The sequence below is a fragment of the Penicillium lagena genome, assembly GCF_028827675.1.
Source record: "Penicillium lagena strain IBT 129212 chromosome Unknown utg000002l_segment0_segment0, whole genome shotgun sequence".
NCBI classification, from domain to species: Eukaryota; Fungi; Ascomycota; class Eurotiomycetes; order Eurotiales; family Aspergillaceae; genus Penicillium; species Penicillium lagena.
Window position 1 is genome coordinate 366,388 of NW_026623223.1, and position 15,411 is coordinate 381,798.

A 15,411-nucleotide genomic window follows, 5' to 3' on the forward strand; every position below is an offset into this window, starting at 1 on the left:
GACGATAGTCTCGGGTTTCTGTGGATACTGAACGATCAGCCGACTATGCGCCCATTGCTCTAGTCGGACCCAGACACACCCCGATCCCAGCGCGCAGCTGGCAGTCACCCCACTATATACACAGTCGACTGGTGCTATTCTTGCAAGGAGGTCCAAAATGGAGGGTTGTCAAACAGTGGATGTGAGCTGGCTGCATCATTCGCAGAAAGGCAAGTCTATCGCATTCGCTGGGATTGTCCCGCTGGGATCTGCACCAGCAACGGTCCATACTACCCCGGATACGCCGGATCGCATCTAACACGCCGGTTCAGATAATCTCTCTCGCACCAAGTCAGTCTCCTCGACGGTCAGCGACAAGCCTAACGCGGATGAAACCGCCGCGACCACCACCAAGCCAGACAAATCGCACCGGAGGTCCCGATCGAACAGTAGCCCGGCACGCCCATCGTCTGCCCAGCAGTGCCCGCCCTCGGAGCAGCGGGCGAAAGGAACTCTGCAGCAGAATGGTCCGATTCCAGAAGAAAAGGCGGTAGAGCCGGAGGAGAAACCTGCAGACCAAAAACCCGCTACCCCGTCGCCGAGTACGCAGCGGAGCCTCCCCAAACCCATCGGAAGAAGAAATTCGTGGATCTCTAGTTTGAGCTCGAAGTTTTCGTCTGGCTCGACCCCTCCGTCGCAGTCCAGCCTCAAAGGCAGCTCTGCCAGTCCGAAGGCGGCTTCACCCCTCGACTCTTACAACTCGGTCGGGGCAGCGTACAGTCCAAAGGATGAGGAGGAGCAACAGAAGAAAGATGAGTTCGGTGCTCCAGTGACCTCCTCCTCGCCGAAGGGTCCCTCATTCTTGCACAATGCCTTGCGCAAATTCTCCTCCAGCTCGGGTGGGCTTCCGAAGTTACCACCAGGCGGAGGAGTATGCCAGCGGCGCGTGTTGAACCTGGACCCGAATCGGGACCGCTGCAAGATTGCGGATCTGAACCAGGCAAAACTACACCGTGTAGCCTTTTGTGTTGATGTGGAAATCGCAGGCGTGTCTCATCGGGACTCGGATGAGGAGGCTCCTCCAACGAACCAGCTACGACAAGGACCGTTACCGGAATCTAATGCACAGAAATCCAAAAAGGCCGATGCCAAGGCTAAGGAGAAAGGAGAAGCTGATGCTCTGAAGAATCCTGAGACTGCTGTGGTTGAAAAGCAAGCCTCTCCCTCGACCACTGCCCCTGCTAAGGGCGGCGGGGATGCAGCTGTCCAACCTTCGGCCGCCCAGCCTCCGATCCCTGTTCCCACCGCTGTTCCCACTACTGAAAAGGCCTCTCCAGCCACCACGGAAAACGCGAACCTTTCAAGCAATCCAAAGCCCGATGCAAAGCCAAACGGCGAGGGCAAAGAACCAACGAGAAAGCAAGAGAAGAAGAAACGGTCCGAAGAGGAGAGACGAGAGCGAAAGGAAAAGAAGCGAAGACAGGCTGTAGCCAATGGCTCGGTGCCACTGCAGCTAGATGCGGAGATGGATGAGGATGATCCACGAACACCAACGGCTGGTGTTTCACGCAAAACGCAAAGCCACCCGACTACAGACCCTGTGCGCATTTACCGCCGGTGCTGCCAGCTACGTGAGACTCCTGTCCTTAAAAGAGTGGTTGACGAGATCACCTCGCCGTCGTCGACGCTGGCCGAGTCTCCTGGAACGGTGGGAGTTCTGGACCTCAGCAATTTCCCCATGACCTCGCAAGATATTGCGACCTTCAGCGACTGGCTCGCAGTAGTTCCCGTTCGCAAACTCATCCTCGAGAACTGCGCAATGAATGATGAGTCCACGCGGGCTGTTCTCGCAGGGTTGTTAGCAACCAAGACTGTCGAACAGATGCGGTATCGGCGGAGGCGAGCTCGACGACCGGAGGCGGTCATTGCTAATGACGAACGATATGGTGTGGTGGAGAAGCTGTCGTTGAAGAATAACCCAAAGATTGGCCGAGAGGGGTGGCGCCACATCGGCCTTTTCATCCACCTTTGTAAATCTTTAAAGGCCATCGATCTGTCGGGCATTCCTTTTCCCAAGACACCTCCGGCAATGGAGGGCCAGGCTTCCAATCCAGCCCTCGGGGTCAGCACTATCTTTGCCGATGCCCTGGCCGCACGGTTCGGCGGTGACCATCTTGAAGAGCTGCTGCTCAGTGAATGCAAACCTTCTGCTGATGACGTCAAAAATATCTGCGAGGCGGCGACTAGTATGGGTTTGCGACGACTAGGTTTTGCCAACAACAACCTTACGAGAGAAGGCCTGCAACATGTGGTCGAGTATCTCAAGGCTGGGCAGTGTGAGGGTCTCGACTTGGGAGGCAATCGCATCAAGGATGATTTCGATCTCCTGACAGATGCCATTGAGGCCGAGCAACCTCTGTATGCCTTGAGTCTGGCCGACTGCTCTTTGACACCGACGATTATTTACCCACTGCTTCAAGCCCTTGCGCGGCTCCACAACCTCCGGTTTATTGATTTCTCGCACAACCCTGAGCTCTTTTCGACGCAGACTCACGCTCTTGGATTGTTCCGTCGTTTCTTGCCAAAGATGCCTGCGCTAAAGCGCATTCATCTTGCCGATGTCGACCTTTCTGCCGACCATGCCATCAGTCTGGCTGAGATTCTGCCCGAATGCCCCAGTCTCTGTCACTTGAATATCTTGGAGAACCCCCAGATCGGTGCTTTGGCTTCTGCTACCGACCCTGCCACACAGGAAGAAGCCTGCGCCGTTTACGCGTCGATGATGGCGGCTGTCCGTGTGTCGCGGACGATCATTGCAGTGGACATCGAGGTCCCCAGCGCAGAGAACAACGAGGTCGTGAAAGCCTTGGCATCACAGATTGTGGCGTACTCACTCCGGAACATGGAAGGTGGTGCCATTGCCGAAGAACTGTCAGACGTGATCGACCCTGCCGCAGACAAGGATGTCCCCGTACCGGATATCCTACAGCATATTGTTGGTAACACAACCGTTTCCGAAGAACCATTGGAAGCGGAGGGCGAGACCGCCCCGGACGAGGACTATGTCATTGGCGGCACAGGTGTCGTGAAGGCACTGGGCGTCTGTCTTAGCAATCTAGACCAACATGGTGGTATCAATGTCCCGGGAAGTCACTCTCCTTTGGCCAGTGGCACTTCGACCCCTCGACGACCCAAGTCTCGGGACGTTGTCACCAAGAGACCGCGTGACATGTCGAAGAATCTCCTGGAATCGGCGCGCAACATCCGGGTCCGAATTCAAACCGCCTTGATTCGTGAGGATCGTGCTGGCAATGATGCGAACTATCGTAAGTGCTCCCAATATTTTGAGTCGGATTTGAGATCTAACCACTTCGATTACAGGACGTCTTCAATTCCTTGACTTCACACTCCACCGGATGATCCAGCGATTCGAGGATGAATATCCCGAAACGCGCATTGCATCACAAAGTCCACCTGCAATTATCGCCCCTGACACCAGCTCTCAGCATTCGGGTGACCAACACTCCGGCGACGGTGAAGACGGAACCAGCGCCGCTGCCAACGCGGACAACAGTCTTCTTGACAACGAAAACGCCATTGATGATGAAGAAACCGACCAATACGCCATCCGCCTCTCGCGTGCCAGTTCGATCACCTCTCTGCACTCGCGCGCCATGACCTCCGAGGAAGGCCATGTGCACCGTCTCGGCCAGAACCTGCGCCGCGACTTCCTCAATCCATCTCCGAATCAAGACAATGAGGACGACGCGTCCCGCGTTGCCGCACTCCGGGAGAAGCTCGACCGCCTGCATGACGAGCAGCCTGGGTTCGAGGGTGACAAAGCGGATAAGGCGTTTGAGAAGCTCGGGTCTACCGTCGATGAGCTCTGGGCTGCGCAGCAGCAGGATGCGGAAGCCTTTGAGCGATTCCGCCAGTCACAGATCGCGGCGCAGATTAATAGTGGTGTGCGGCGGTCGCCTACTGAGCCCTCGTCCTAGCTGTCTCTATTATATCTCTTGTTTCTTTTGTTATGTATGTTATTATCTAGCGAGAATATTTTTGTACATACCCTCCCCACGAACACGCAACGCATCTTGCTGTTTTGAACCATTTGACACAGTTCTGGTGAAACTCGGCCTAATTCCCTCGTGCGGTGATATCCAGCTATATCTGTATTCTGCAGTTTTCATGCTACATTATCCTTCCTCTACTACTGTTTTAACTGTATTTGGTTCTATTCTATATTGTAAAATGTATCTGAAGCTTGTTATGGGAGAGAGAGATAGCGCTTCCCAGTGATCCAAACAAGGAGGGTATACCTCTCGCAATAGACAGGGAAACGAAGAAGAAAGAAGAAACCAACAGAGGCCGTCAACAGGACTCGACCCCAACCAAGCAGCCCAAACAAAGTAGCATTTCCCATGTACCTCAGTCCAAACTGCCCATCTGAAGATCGAAGGTATGGTTTCAGTGGAACCAGCCAACTTATCCGAGTATACGACCCCCGAAGCCCAGCCTCACGGCCAGAACTACAACGGGACCCGGAGCGGTAGCTCAAGAAGGCTGATAGATTCGTACGATGTGGTTTGATAGAAAGAAGGGATCAACGAGAGGATCCGATGCGGGCATCGTTGATATGATTCTGATCTGTTATCACTGTCTCTTGCTAAAACACACTCCAAACCACACCTTCACTCCCACCCACTTCTTCGCTCTGACACCCAATAGATCCCCTAACCGCTCATCGACATCCTTAACCAAGAACCCTCCGTCACCATCCTGCCCAACCAAATCCTCCACCTGGAATCCCGCCTCGTCAGCCGCAGCCAGCACTTCCGGGATAGAATGGCAATAACTCGTCGGCCGGATCTTCACCCCAGTAGCCGGGTCCGTGAAGCCGGCTTGGCTGCGCGCGCCCATCTCAGCATGCATGTTCGTGACGAGTAGATATGCCCCCGGCTTCATGATCGAGGATGCCGCTTCGAAGAAGACCTTCGCGGGGATATGCTCCAGCACCAGCGTGGATATCACGCCCACAGCTCCCCCGTCGCGGAGTGCGGACGGTAGTTGCGGGATGCTCGAGGCAAAGTTTAATAGATCAAAGATCGCCAATGAGATCTCTGTCGTTTGTTGGCCCGTTTTCTTCGCCGCTATCGATGCGTCAATCGCGCGCTGCGCAGCGTCCAACATCTTCGGCGACGCATCAACACCAAAAACCGCCGGGGCAAAGCTATTATTGTCATTATCTTGCGCAGAAAGTGCATCCAGCAGCTGGATTGTATTCCTCCCCGTCCCACACCCCAAATCCACCAGCGACGAGTGGTCCGTTTCGAACCGGGCCCGCACCCGCTCCAGGAACCGGGGGAGCAGCTTACGCATCTCGATGGTGTCTAGCCGTTGCAGGAAATTTCCATCTGTGTCGTAGACCTGGTTTTACTGTCAGTTAACTAGAACACGTAGTACTTAAAGAAGCCATGGGTGATCCGAGTACATACCTCGGCCCACTTGTCATACGCCTCCACCGTGTCCAGATACTCGATCTTCTGAGAAGGATCCTGGGTCTCTGGTGGAGGTGGATGGTTGGCAAGGTGTTGCTGGATAGTCATTGTCATTTTGGGCTTCTTTTGGTCCAGTCCAGGTGTATAATCTGTTTGTTCGTGGAGGCAATCAGGCAGGGAAAGGAAGGTGGAGATAGTTATATAGTTTGGACGAGTGAGTCAACACGATCGACCCTAAGCGCATTGAGCTTGGCGGTCGGACCTCGACCAATGAATAAAGTCCGTACGGAGAACATCAATGTGTGTCGTCAATATGGCTCGTGTCTGCAATGGCCTACCAATGACGTTGTTTATTGAGTTAAGCGTAAACGACTTGCGAACTGGACGGCAACACCCACTCCATGTTACACCCACTCACAGCAGAGTATTATTATCGTACAAGATCATATTGTGGTGAACTAAAAATATCACAGTGAAGAATCATACACAATCATGTCGCCATAAAGAGACAGAAGGAAAATATCCTGGGCCAGGCAAGGGGCCCAATCGAGAGGTCGACACAATTCCAGAATGGAAGAAAAGCAGAAATCAAAGAGAATGACGAGGCAGAAGAAAGGAAGACAGAAAAGAGAATGGCAAGAAGGCAGAAACCATCAATCTTGAATCACATATCATGCCGTTCGGACGGGAAAAAAAACATCATCACTCAAAAGTTCGTGGAGAAAAGAACAAAAGGGGGAATAAGAAAGGAGAAAAAAAAAAGTCACGTCACCGAAATTAAACGGAAGCGGTCATCGCACACAATAGCAATCATCACGGCTTGGTATGGGTCATCGCCATGAAACAAAAAGGTCATTTAGTACACCGTTGCCCCGAATGGGGCAGTCTCCTTGAGGTCCTCCACGAGGTCCTCAACATTATTCAGGTATCGGCCCAGCAGAGCCTGTTTCTCGTCCGTTGTGCGCGTGTCACGGGGCATTTGCTTGCCGCCTTCACTGCCGGGCCTCGACCCGTGCGAGTTTCGAGAGAGTTTGCTAGGGCTGCGCTGGAGACCGGGGGAACTGGCGCCGTTGGCAAGCACGGGCGTCTCGGGCATGAGATAGAAATAGAGGAACTCGACGAGCTTGAGCTTCACCTCGCGGGAGGTGGCGCGCTGCTTGAACAGAGAGGTTACTGTCAGAAGACCGTCGAGATTCTCGAAGGTGCGCGTGTTGGCGGGACAGTCGAGCAGCGCGGTGACGAGGGTGAGGAGCGTTGCGGACTGGATGGCTGGGCAGTTGATTGGGTCGAGGAGGTCAAGGAGCAGATTCATGTAGATTTCTCGGCAGAAGAGCGTGCGCGAGGGCGGGTGCAGGAGGAGCGCGCCTTGGATGAGGTCCAGCGTGCAGACGATGAGCATGTCGTTTGTGCCATTGCTGCCTCGTCCGAGGAGGTGTTCCAGACAGGCCACCAAGCGCATGGCCACTAAAAGGAAAAGATCAGACAGTTGTACCGACCAAACTCGGAAATATAAACATACCGTTCCATTGGAAGCTTTCCTGTAACTTAAAGAATTCCCGAAAGGCCGGATCATCGCGCAGCTCGGACAGCGACTTGGGCACCGGCTGCGGCGCGTCAAAGGAGAGCAGCGAGCGCCGTCGGTCCGCAGCTGCGGCGGAAGCCCGAGACTTGGACAGACATATCTGCGCCAGCAGGCCCTCCACCTGGCGCAATCCTTTGCGGATCTTGCTGGGCTCGTAAGACGAGAGATAGTCAAACGAATGCGCCAGCAGCGTCTCCATGGGTAGAGAGGTGCAAAGGGAGAGGGCTAAAGCTGCGCGAGAGAGCACCGGCGCAGTCAAAACGGAAGAGAGAGCAAGGCTGGCGGGCGCATATACCTTATCATATCATGCGAAGGGTGGTCCGTGACGGACGATGAGATGAGATGGATCGGTTCAGCTCCGCCACGCAGGTAAATAAAGATGGTTGCCGGGACGACGCCGGGCCACCCACTTCCTTCGTTGTCTCTGCCTTGATTGTCCCTTGCACGATCGTCCGCGATGGCGTCAGGGACGGGAGGTTAATGTTGTTAATTATAACTAGTCCCCCGGCTGTGAAACTGTCTGGCTTGTTTCCAGTTGCTATGGCGAAGGATGATGCCCTTGATTCCATCTCCGATGCTCCTCCGCTGGATCTCGCAAACAGTGGGGCATTTCTGATCTCGGGACTGCCGACGGACCCTCAATTAACCCTTTGCATGTGTTTCATCTCTCTCACTCAGCCGCGCCAGTCCATCCTTCATTCCCCCATTTCGTACACCTTAGGGCTTGGTCTCGTTGAACCATGCTTAGTCATCGCCGGGCCGCCCTTGCGTCATGGTTGGCCCCCGCGAAACATGTGCAAATTGTAACCTCGTCTGGATCAGTTGCAGCTCGTGGCGCTGGAGCTAGTTTCGTTCTAGTTCTTATGCTGATGCCTTGTCAGACGTCATCTCTTTCGCTCTTCTCCTCCCTGAAGAGCTATTCTCTCTTCCTACAAGCGAGTCCAGGCATCCAGCATGAGCTCTTCGTTCCAACCTCCCGGTCCTGTCCCCCCACGAACCAGCTCCGTTAGCGCTACAAACGGCCCTGTCCACCGACGAACCATGTCCACCACCGAGGGTGAATCGCTATCGACTCGTCCCGGGGTGCCGGCGAAGTCGAAGCACCGGCGCAACAAGTCCAGCGTCGACGGCACAAAGTACAGAAATGGGACGTGGTCGCCAAAAAACGAAAAGATCGTGCTGGGCCCCTACGACTACATGCATGAACACCCAGGCAAAGATGTGCGTCGCCAGCTGATCGCCGCGTTTGACTCGTGGCTTCAGGTTCCGCCGGAAAGCCTGGCAATCATCACCAAGGTGGTCACGATGCTGCACACGGCGTCGCTGCTGTAAGTTTTTGCTTTCTTTTTTTTTTTGTCTCGTGTCCTTCACTGACCCATCATGACATGCAGAATCGACGACGTCGAGGACAGTTCCGTTCTCCGACGCGGCATCCCTGTCGCGCACAACATCTTCGGCGTCGCGCAGACCATCAACTCCGCCAACTACGTCTACTTCCTCGCCCTGCAGGAAGTCCAACGTCTGAACAACCCCGCCGCACTCGACATCTATGTCAAAGAGCTCCTGAACCTGCACCGCGGCCAGGGCATGGATCTCTTCTGGCGTGACACACTCACCTGCCCAACGGAGGACGAGTACCTCGAGATGGTGGGCAACAAGACGGGCGGACTCTTCCGCCTCGCAGTCAAGTTGATGCAAGCCGAGAGTACTACGGGCAAGGACTGCGTGCCGCTGGTAAACGTCATGGGCCTGATCTTCCAGATCTGCGACGACTACTTGAATCTGTCCAATACGACCTACACCCATAACAAAGGTCTGTGCGAGGATCTGACCGAGGGCAAATTCTCATTTCCGATCATCCACAGCATCCGCTCCAACCCGAATAACCTGCAGCTCATCAGTATCCTCAAGCAGAAGCCACGTGATGACGAGGTGAAGCGCTATGCGCTGCAGTATATGCAAAGTACGGGAAGTTTCGAGCATACGCGCGAGGTGGTGCGGGAGCTGCGTGATCGGGCCCTGTCGCTGATTGAGGTGATTGATTCGACCCCAAGGATTAATGGTGCGGGGGATGGGCAGTTGGTGCGGATGATGGTGGAGAAGATTGTGTCTACGACGCTGGTGGACCCGGAAGAGCAGGAGTAAATGTTGTTGTTGTGTTGTCAGAATGGGCTACGGAGTTATGATGTCTCGGATGGATGATATACCCTCGATGTATTGAATGTTGAATGTTTTGTTTCGCACCTGCGCATTTGCATTAATGGGAATATGTTTGTTGCTATAAGTTATCCAGGGTATTGTGACCAAAATAGGCAGAGTAAATCGGCATGCGTCTCCTCCCAAACACCGTTGAAATCCTCCCAATTTACATAACGACACAGCAAGCCTTCTCGAGCTTGCGCATGACCTTGGGCAGCACTGCTTTGACCACTTGCTCCACCTCGTCCTGCTGCTGAGGCTGCTGATGAGGCTGGTGCGGTTGACCAGGATATTGGTGGTGGGAGGGCTGGTGTTGGTGCGACGACGGCGGCGGCATGACCGCCGCGCCACCAGTGAGGTTGATGTACATGCGACCAGCGTTCTCCTCGGTGGAATACTGCAGGCCCAGTTCACGGCAGACCTGCTCGACGCGCGGCTTGATCTTCTGGACATGGTTGGCAGAGTGGTTGCCCTTGCCGACGATGACATGCAAATGGTTCTGCCCATGTGTCTTCGCGTACCTGATGCGCTCCTCCAGGATCTCCTCGGCCTCTTCAACGAATTGGCCATGCAGATCGATGGTATCGGCCGCCACGCGTCCTGACGCGTTGTTCTCACGGAAGATGAACTCGGAGGCTTGCTTGTTGTACTCGTCCATCTTGTGCCCGTGCGCCTTGCCTTCCTCCGACAGGTGTTTTGCGCCCGCGCCATCGCCGCTCGAGTATGCCTCTTGCGACTGGTTCCGATCGACATTAGTGAGAATTCTCGACAAGTCGCGAGCGACGGGTATCAACATACACGCTGGAAACACGCGTTGCGCTTCGAGGCCTCCTGGCGCGCGAGGCCGCGGAGCCGGTCGTACTCCGCCTCAGCGTCACTGCTTTGCTCGTGATTGAAGGCTGTTTGTTGAAGTCAGATTGAGATGGACAATAATAACCATGCAATGAGCAACGTACCCCGCGGGCCCATGTAGGCCATTTCGTGTGACATGGTTGCGCCTGTCTCAGGGTTCAAGGGGTTGGTAGTATGTTGGGGGAAAAGACGATCAATAAAGACCCGGAGGGGGGAAAAGCTCGGGTGGAGCCGAAAAATCAGATCAGATCGGAGCGACCAGGGTTCTGCAATCGGGGGAGAACCACGGTAGAACATCATAGTCCGCCGTCTGCCCTCCGTCGGCTGGCCACATTGTATGGCGATAGTTCATGGAGCATGTTGAGCTAGCAGGGTAAGGGTTCTCGATCTCGATCGACCAGGCTACACACCCTGCTCCGGAATACTAGCACTTGCTTATTCCGCACCGAGGCCCTCCTCTGTCAGGCCCGCCAATCCTTCATCCTGCGGAGATAAAAAAAAAATTCAATAGCGCGAGGGCAAAGTGACGGTCAAATGGGGCCATCGGCCGGGCATACAAACAGGAAAAGCGCGCGGCAAAGAAAACGGCTAGAAGTCACTAGCTGGTGGGTCAGGGATGCCGACTGTGCAGAAGAACATCGTCACACTCAGGGGAAGGCATCCTGGCCGAACCGATTATGACTGACTAGTGGATGTGACAGGGGCCCTTGTCATCATCCATTTTTGGGAGGTGGTGGTTGTGCCACCGACACCTGCAGGTTCCAGTCTGCCACGCCTGGGTCGCACTCGGAAAGAGTCCCCGACATTCCTTCTGGAAGAAGTTGAAACTCCGTCGCACTCAGTCGGTAGCTGATGATTGTCTAGCCCTTCTCTTCCCCACGCCCAGTGTGCCTGAGGAGTCACTATAGTTAGTGTTTCGGGGCACAGGTGTTGTAGTGACCGTTCCCCACCAAGGCGGCGATCTGCAGGATCCATTAATAATTCCCCTGATTCGAGCGGGTCAGGGGGGCTGCACTTTCTTCACCATGACGGTGCCTTGGAGACGGCTCATGTTGCTGACCGGTAGAATCGGATGCTGACGGACAGTGCCTGATACTGGCCTGACCAGAGAGTGCCGCACGAACAGAGAGCGTCGAAGGACGATGGACAGAAGAGAGCAGACATAGTGTAAGAGTGCATTCATTGGCCCAGTCCCGGTACTGCCCCCACTCCCGCCCCCAGCCAATCACGCCGCTCAGGCCAATGGCCAAACGGACCGTGTATCGGACGCGTCAGATACCACCGTGGCCACGTTAAGCCTCCGTATTACCGTTCCCAGGTTGAAACTTCTCAATTTCCCCCTCTCTTCGCTTTCCCCCTTACCTCTTGCCTGGTATTCTATCCTCTTTCCTCCAAACCTGCCCACCTCGCCAGGTCTGCACTCTTCCTTTTCTCTTCTACCTTCTCGGAATTGGACTCGTCGCTTTTCTTTCCTACTCTCTTTCTTTTCCTCGGCTATCCGACACTTCTCTCCTTTTTCGATCCACGATCTTCTCCCCCGGTATAGCGCTTCCAGTTTGGGCTTTACATTCAGGTGTGTAGCGATCTCCCCGGTCACCTCGTGCTCGTGTGGTCTTGAAACTGCATGCGTTGCCGTGACAGCCTCCTCCGAATCCCCTCCTTGCAGCGCGTTGTCGAGGCCTGCCGTCGAATCGTCAGCGGGAAGCTTGTACCACCGCACGCACCTCGCCTTGACATTGTTTCGTCGGAGAAAAGAAAAGAAGAAACTTGATTGCTGACAGTGACTGTCCTATCCTCCAGCCCCGATCCACTGATTCAAACCCGCCCCGCGACTTTGATATTTCCCTCCGGTTTTGACCATTACTTTCGTTGATTCGACCCATTCACCACCGCCAAAATGGGTTGTGGAATGAGCACTGAGGATAAGGAGGGGAAGGCGCGGAACGAGGAGATTGAGAACCAGCTCAAGCGTGACAAGATGCTGCAACGGAATGAGATCAAGATGCTGCTGCTCGGTAGGATGGATTGACTGGCCCAAAAACGGATGGACTGTGCTGACAACCGTGTAGGAGCCGGAGAGTCAGGCAAGTCGACGATTCTCAAGCAGATGAAGTTGATCCACGAGGGTGGATACTCGCCCGACGAACGGGAGTCGTTCAAGGAGATCATTTACAGCAACACGGTGCAGTCGATGCGGGTGATCCTCGAGGCGATGGAGTCTCTCGAGCTGCCGCTGGAGGACCAGCGCAACGAGTATCATGTGCAGACCGTCTTTATGCAGCCCGCCCAGATCGAGGGCGACAGCATCCCGCCCGAGGTTGGCACCGCCATTGGTGCTCTGTGGCGCGACACCGGGGTCCAGGAGTGCTTCAAGCGGTCCCGAGAATACCAGTTGAACGACTCTGCCAAATAGTGAGTAGTGTATGTGTGGGTGACAGCCTTTCCCTGTTCTGACAATTTTTTAGCTACTTCGATGCCATTGACCGCATTGGCCAGGCCGACTACCTCCCCACCGACCAGGATGTGCTCCGCTCTCGTGTCAAGACCACCGGTATCACCGAGACGACCTTCATTATTGGCGACTTGACCTACCGGATGTTCGATGTGGGTGGTCAACGGTCCGAGCGAAAGAAGTGGATCCACTGCTTCGAGAATGTCACCACCATTCTGTTCCTGGTCGCCATCTCCGAGTATGACCAGCTGCTGTTCGAGGATGAGACGGTCAACCGTATGCAGGAGGCGCTCACCCTGTTTGACTCGATCTGCAACTCGCGGTGGTTCGTCAAGACCTCGATCATTCTCTTCCTCAACAAGATCGATCGTTTCAAGGAGAAGCTTCCCGCCAGCCCCATGAAGCACTATTTCCCCGACTACGAGGGCGGTGGTGACTACGCCGCGGCCTGCGACTACATCCTTAACCGCTTCGTGTCCTTGAACCAGGCCGAGCAGAAGCAGATCTACACCCACTTCACCTGCGCAACGGACACCACCCAGATCCGGTTCGTCATGGCCGCTGTGAATGGTAAGCTTTGTCTCGGTCCCCCACCGAAATACACTCGCTAATAAAAATGCCGCAGATATCATCATCCAGGAGAACCTCCGACTGTGTGGTCTGATTTAATTGCTCTTCCTCGTGTCGCAGTGTCGAATCTAGATCGCATGTCTCATCAGGCCGACTCTTTGGCGCGGTCAAAATTCTCATTCCTCCAGATTCCGGCGTTTTTTCTTTCTTTCTCGTTCTCTTCATTTAATCTTCATTCCCTTCGCCACGATTAAGCAACATCGGCTCAATTCATTTCACAACCTTGCCGATATCCTCTCTACGACGTCGAACCGGAAATTTTCCTTCGTCTGCTGCCCCCTCAGGCCCTTGAGTTTCATTTTTTCTGTCCGTTTTTTGATTTGAATGCTGGATATCCTATCATCTCTTTTTTTGGTTTTTTTTTTCTTCCCCCTTCTTCTTTCTGTTTGTTCGTCGCCGTTTGTATGTAACCATACCGTCAACCCTCCCCATCATATCCTTGGTCTCGCGTCCGTTGGAAGCCTCGCGGCGACCATCTGGGCATTGGGCACGGGGAAGAAAGGGCAGGATCCGCGGGATTTTCATGTCTCTTCTCATGTGTCATGCCAGGTCGGTCGTTGGGTTATCGTCTGAATTCAGGAATTTGAAACAGGGCTTCCGATAGACTTGTCTTTTTATTCATTATGTAGTTCAAGCCTTTTTATTACTGGATTATTCTGGGTATATTTGGACTGCAGAAACTAAAACCGCAACTTCGGCCCAACAAACACAATCAACACGGCCAACACCCACAGCCCAAAGATCCACGCATACAGCATCATTCGTCCCCACCACCCCTTTCCCTCCGTCATCCGCCGCAGCATTCCCATCCGCTTCCCCGCCGCCTCCATCGTGGTACTGGTCTTGTCAATTCCCTGCACTGCCCGATCTAGTACCGACTTTTCACTTTCGAGCGTTGTCTGGAAGGACTGCGATGATGCCTTGAGCTGGCCGGCCAGCGAGAGCAGCGAGCTCGTCAGGTCTTCTTGTTCCAGGCGCGCCGAGGAAAGCTCCTGCTCTGCTGTGGCGAGCTTGTCGGGTGATGGTGCTGCTGGAGAGGACGAAGCGCTGGTTCCTGTTGCTTTTGCTTTTGCGGCTGTTGTTGATGGTGGCTCGTGGGTGTTGTATCGGTGGCGGAGGGTGGATGTCGGGGGTGTTGTTGCTGTTGGAGGGGCAGTTGTAGTAGATGTAGTTGTTGGGAGGATAGTAGTGTCGGCAGCAGGTACATCCCGTGTTGATTCCACCTCCTCTTTTATGTCTTCGTCATTGTCGCCTCCCCTTTGGTTGTGTATTTGCACCCGCTCCGGTTGACCCGTCGATGGCATCGAAGAAACAACCTCCTCCGTCATAGGCTTAGAAAACAAGGTGCCCCATTCCTCCTCATCTTCATCTTCATCTTCTGCGCGATACTCGGCTTCGTCCAGTACACTCTGTATGCGCTTCAGAAGGGCCCGGTCCCGCGCTATCTCCGACTGCGCCTCGTGTCTCCGGGCTGGCGGTTTGAGTTGAGGCAGTGAGCGCTCGAGCTGCGCGAGGAGGGTGCGGGCATAATCAACATTCTAAGTTCCATTTGTTAAACTTGACTTTGGTATAGTGAGTTCCCTGCTCGTACCTTGCTCACGCGCGCGCGCTGGTACTCGGATCGGCGGAGGGAGTGGAGGTCTGTCGCTGGGGAAAGCAGGTTGTGCTCTAATCGAGTGAAGAGGCGAGATACATTGAGAAGGCTGAGTTGGAGGGGGTCCCCTGCTGGGGAAGCATATGCGGTGACAGCCATGCTTGTTGGGTGTGATGGGGGAGGAAGCAGAGCTAAGTCAAGTGTACAGTTATACGTGGTAGTCAGAGGATCAGGTGACCTGTCAACATAACCTCAGGCCTCAGCTCTTGTCGTCTCTCCAACAACATCTGAAACTAAAAAGCATTCATACATGACTCAAATGGGATACAAAAAGAACATCGTTGCGGATCTACATATGGCTGTTCACGATATGCGGTCTCGATGATATGATCGCAGGGGTTTTGGTCTGACGGTATTATCGTGCGATAATTATCCCAGGGATTTTAGTCTTGACTATACGATATACGATAATGAAAAATCCTTACGATATCGTAACAAGAACAGCTCTAGCTCTACATATCATCATCTACCACCCTACTCTTGAAATGTGTAATCAATCTGCGGGCATAAATGCAGACACCACATTAGTCCGACAGTATATCTATACAGATGAAAGGCTACGGGG

General features: G+C 54.1%; 7 protein-coding genes across 7 annotated transcripts; 3 read left to right on the forward strand and 4 right to left on the reverse strand.

Moving 5' to 3' along the window:
• Positions 1-157: 157 nt before the first annotated feature.
• Positions 158-3,977, forward strand: N7510_002879 (putative cell wall biogenesis protein Mhp1; the record flags this gene model as incomplete). The annotated part of the gene is made up of 3 exons (XM_056974806.1): positions 158-262; positions 332-3,305; positions 3,361-3,977. The coding sequence occupies 3 exons, from the start codon at positions 158-160 to the stop codon at positions 3,975-3,977; spliced, it is 3,696 nt and encodes a 1,231-aa protein (XP_056834762.1).
• A 655-nt stretch (positions 3,978-4,632) lies between these two features.
• N7510_002880 (class I SAM-dependent DNA methyltransferase) lies at positions 4,633-5,591 on the reverse strand (the record flags this gene model as incomplete). The annotated part of the gene is made up of 2 exons (XM_056974807.1): positions 4,633-5,406; positions 5,475-5,591. The coding sequence occupies 2 exons, from the start codon at positions 5,589-5,591 to the stop codon at positions 4,633-4,635; spliced, it is 891 nt and encodes a 296-aa protein (XP_056834763.1).
• Positions 5,592-6,333: 742 nt separating this feature from the next.
• Positions 6,334-7,258, reverse strand: N7510_002881 (cell division control protein 14; the record flags this gene model as incomplete). The annotated part of the gene is made up of 2 exons (XM_056974808.1): positions 6,334-6,941; positions 6,997-7,258. 2 exons carry the CDS (start codon positions 7,256-7,258, stop codon positions 6,334-6,336), a joined length of 870 nt encoding a protein of 289 aa, XP_056834764.1.
• A 755-nt stretch (positions 7,259-8,013) lies between these two features.
• N7510_002882 (FPP/GGPP synthase family protein) lies at positions 8,014-9,204 on the forward strand (the record flags this gene model as incomplete). Its single annotated transcript, XM_056974809.1, has 2 exons — positions 8,014-8,387; positions 8,451-9,204. The coding sequence occupies 2 exons, from the start codon at positions 8,014-8,016 to the stop codon at positions 9,202-9,204; spliced, it is 1,128 nt and encodes a 375-aa protein (XP_056834765.1).
• Positions 9,205-9,424: 220 nt separating this feature from the next.
• On the reverse strand, positions 9,425-10,248 carry N7510_002883 (Smr domain-containing protein; the record flags this gene model as incomplete). The annotated part of the gene is made up of 3 exons (XM_056974810.1): positions 9,425-9,994; positions 10,057-10,157; positions 10,215-10,248. 3 exons carry the CDS (start codon positions 10,246-10,248, stop codon positions 9,425-9,427), a joined length of 705 nt encoding a protein of 234 aa, XP_056834766.1.
• A 1,759-nt stretch (positions 10,249-12,007) lies between these two features.
• On the forward strand, positions 12,008-13,231 carry gpaA (guanine nucleotide-binding protein subunit alpha gpaA; the record flags this gene model as incomplete). Its single annotated transcript, XM_056974811.1, has 4 exons — positions 12,008-12,125; positions 12,180-12,522; positions 12,576-13,132; positions 13,188-13,231. 4 exons carry the CDS (start codon positions 12,008-12,010, stop codon positions 13,229-13,231), a joined length of 1,062 nt encoding a protein of 353 aa, XP_056834767.1.
• Positions 13,232-13,872: 641 nt separating this feature from the next.
• Positions 13,873-14,945, reverse strand: N7510_002885 (uncharacterized protein; the record flags this gene model as incomplete). Its single annotated transcript, XM_056974812.1, has 2 exons — positions 13,873-14,730; positions 14,784-14,945. 2 exons carry the CDS (start codon positions 14,943-14,945, stop codon positions 13,873-13,875), a joined length of 1,020 nt encoding a protein of 339 aa, XP_056834768.1.
• Positions 14,946-15,411: the final 466 nt, after the last annotated feature.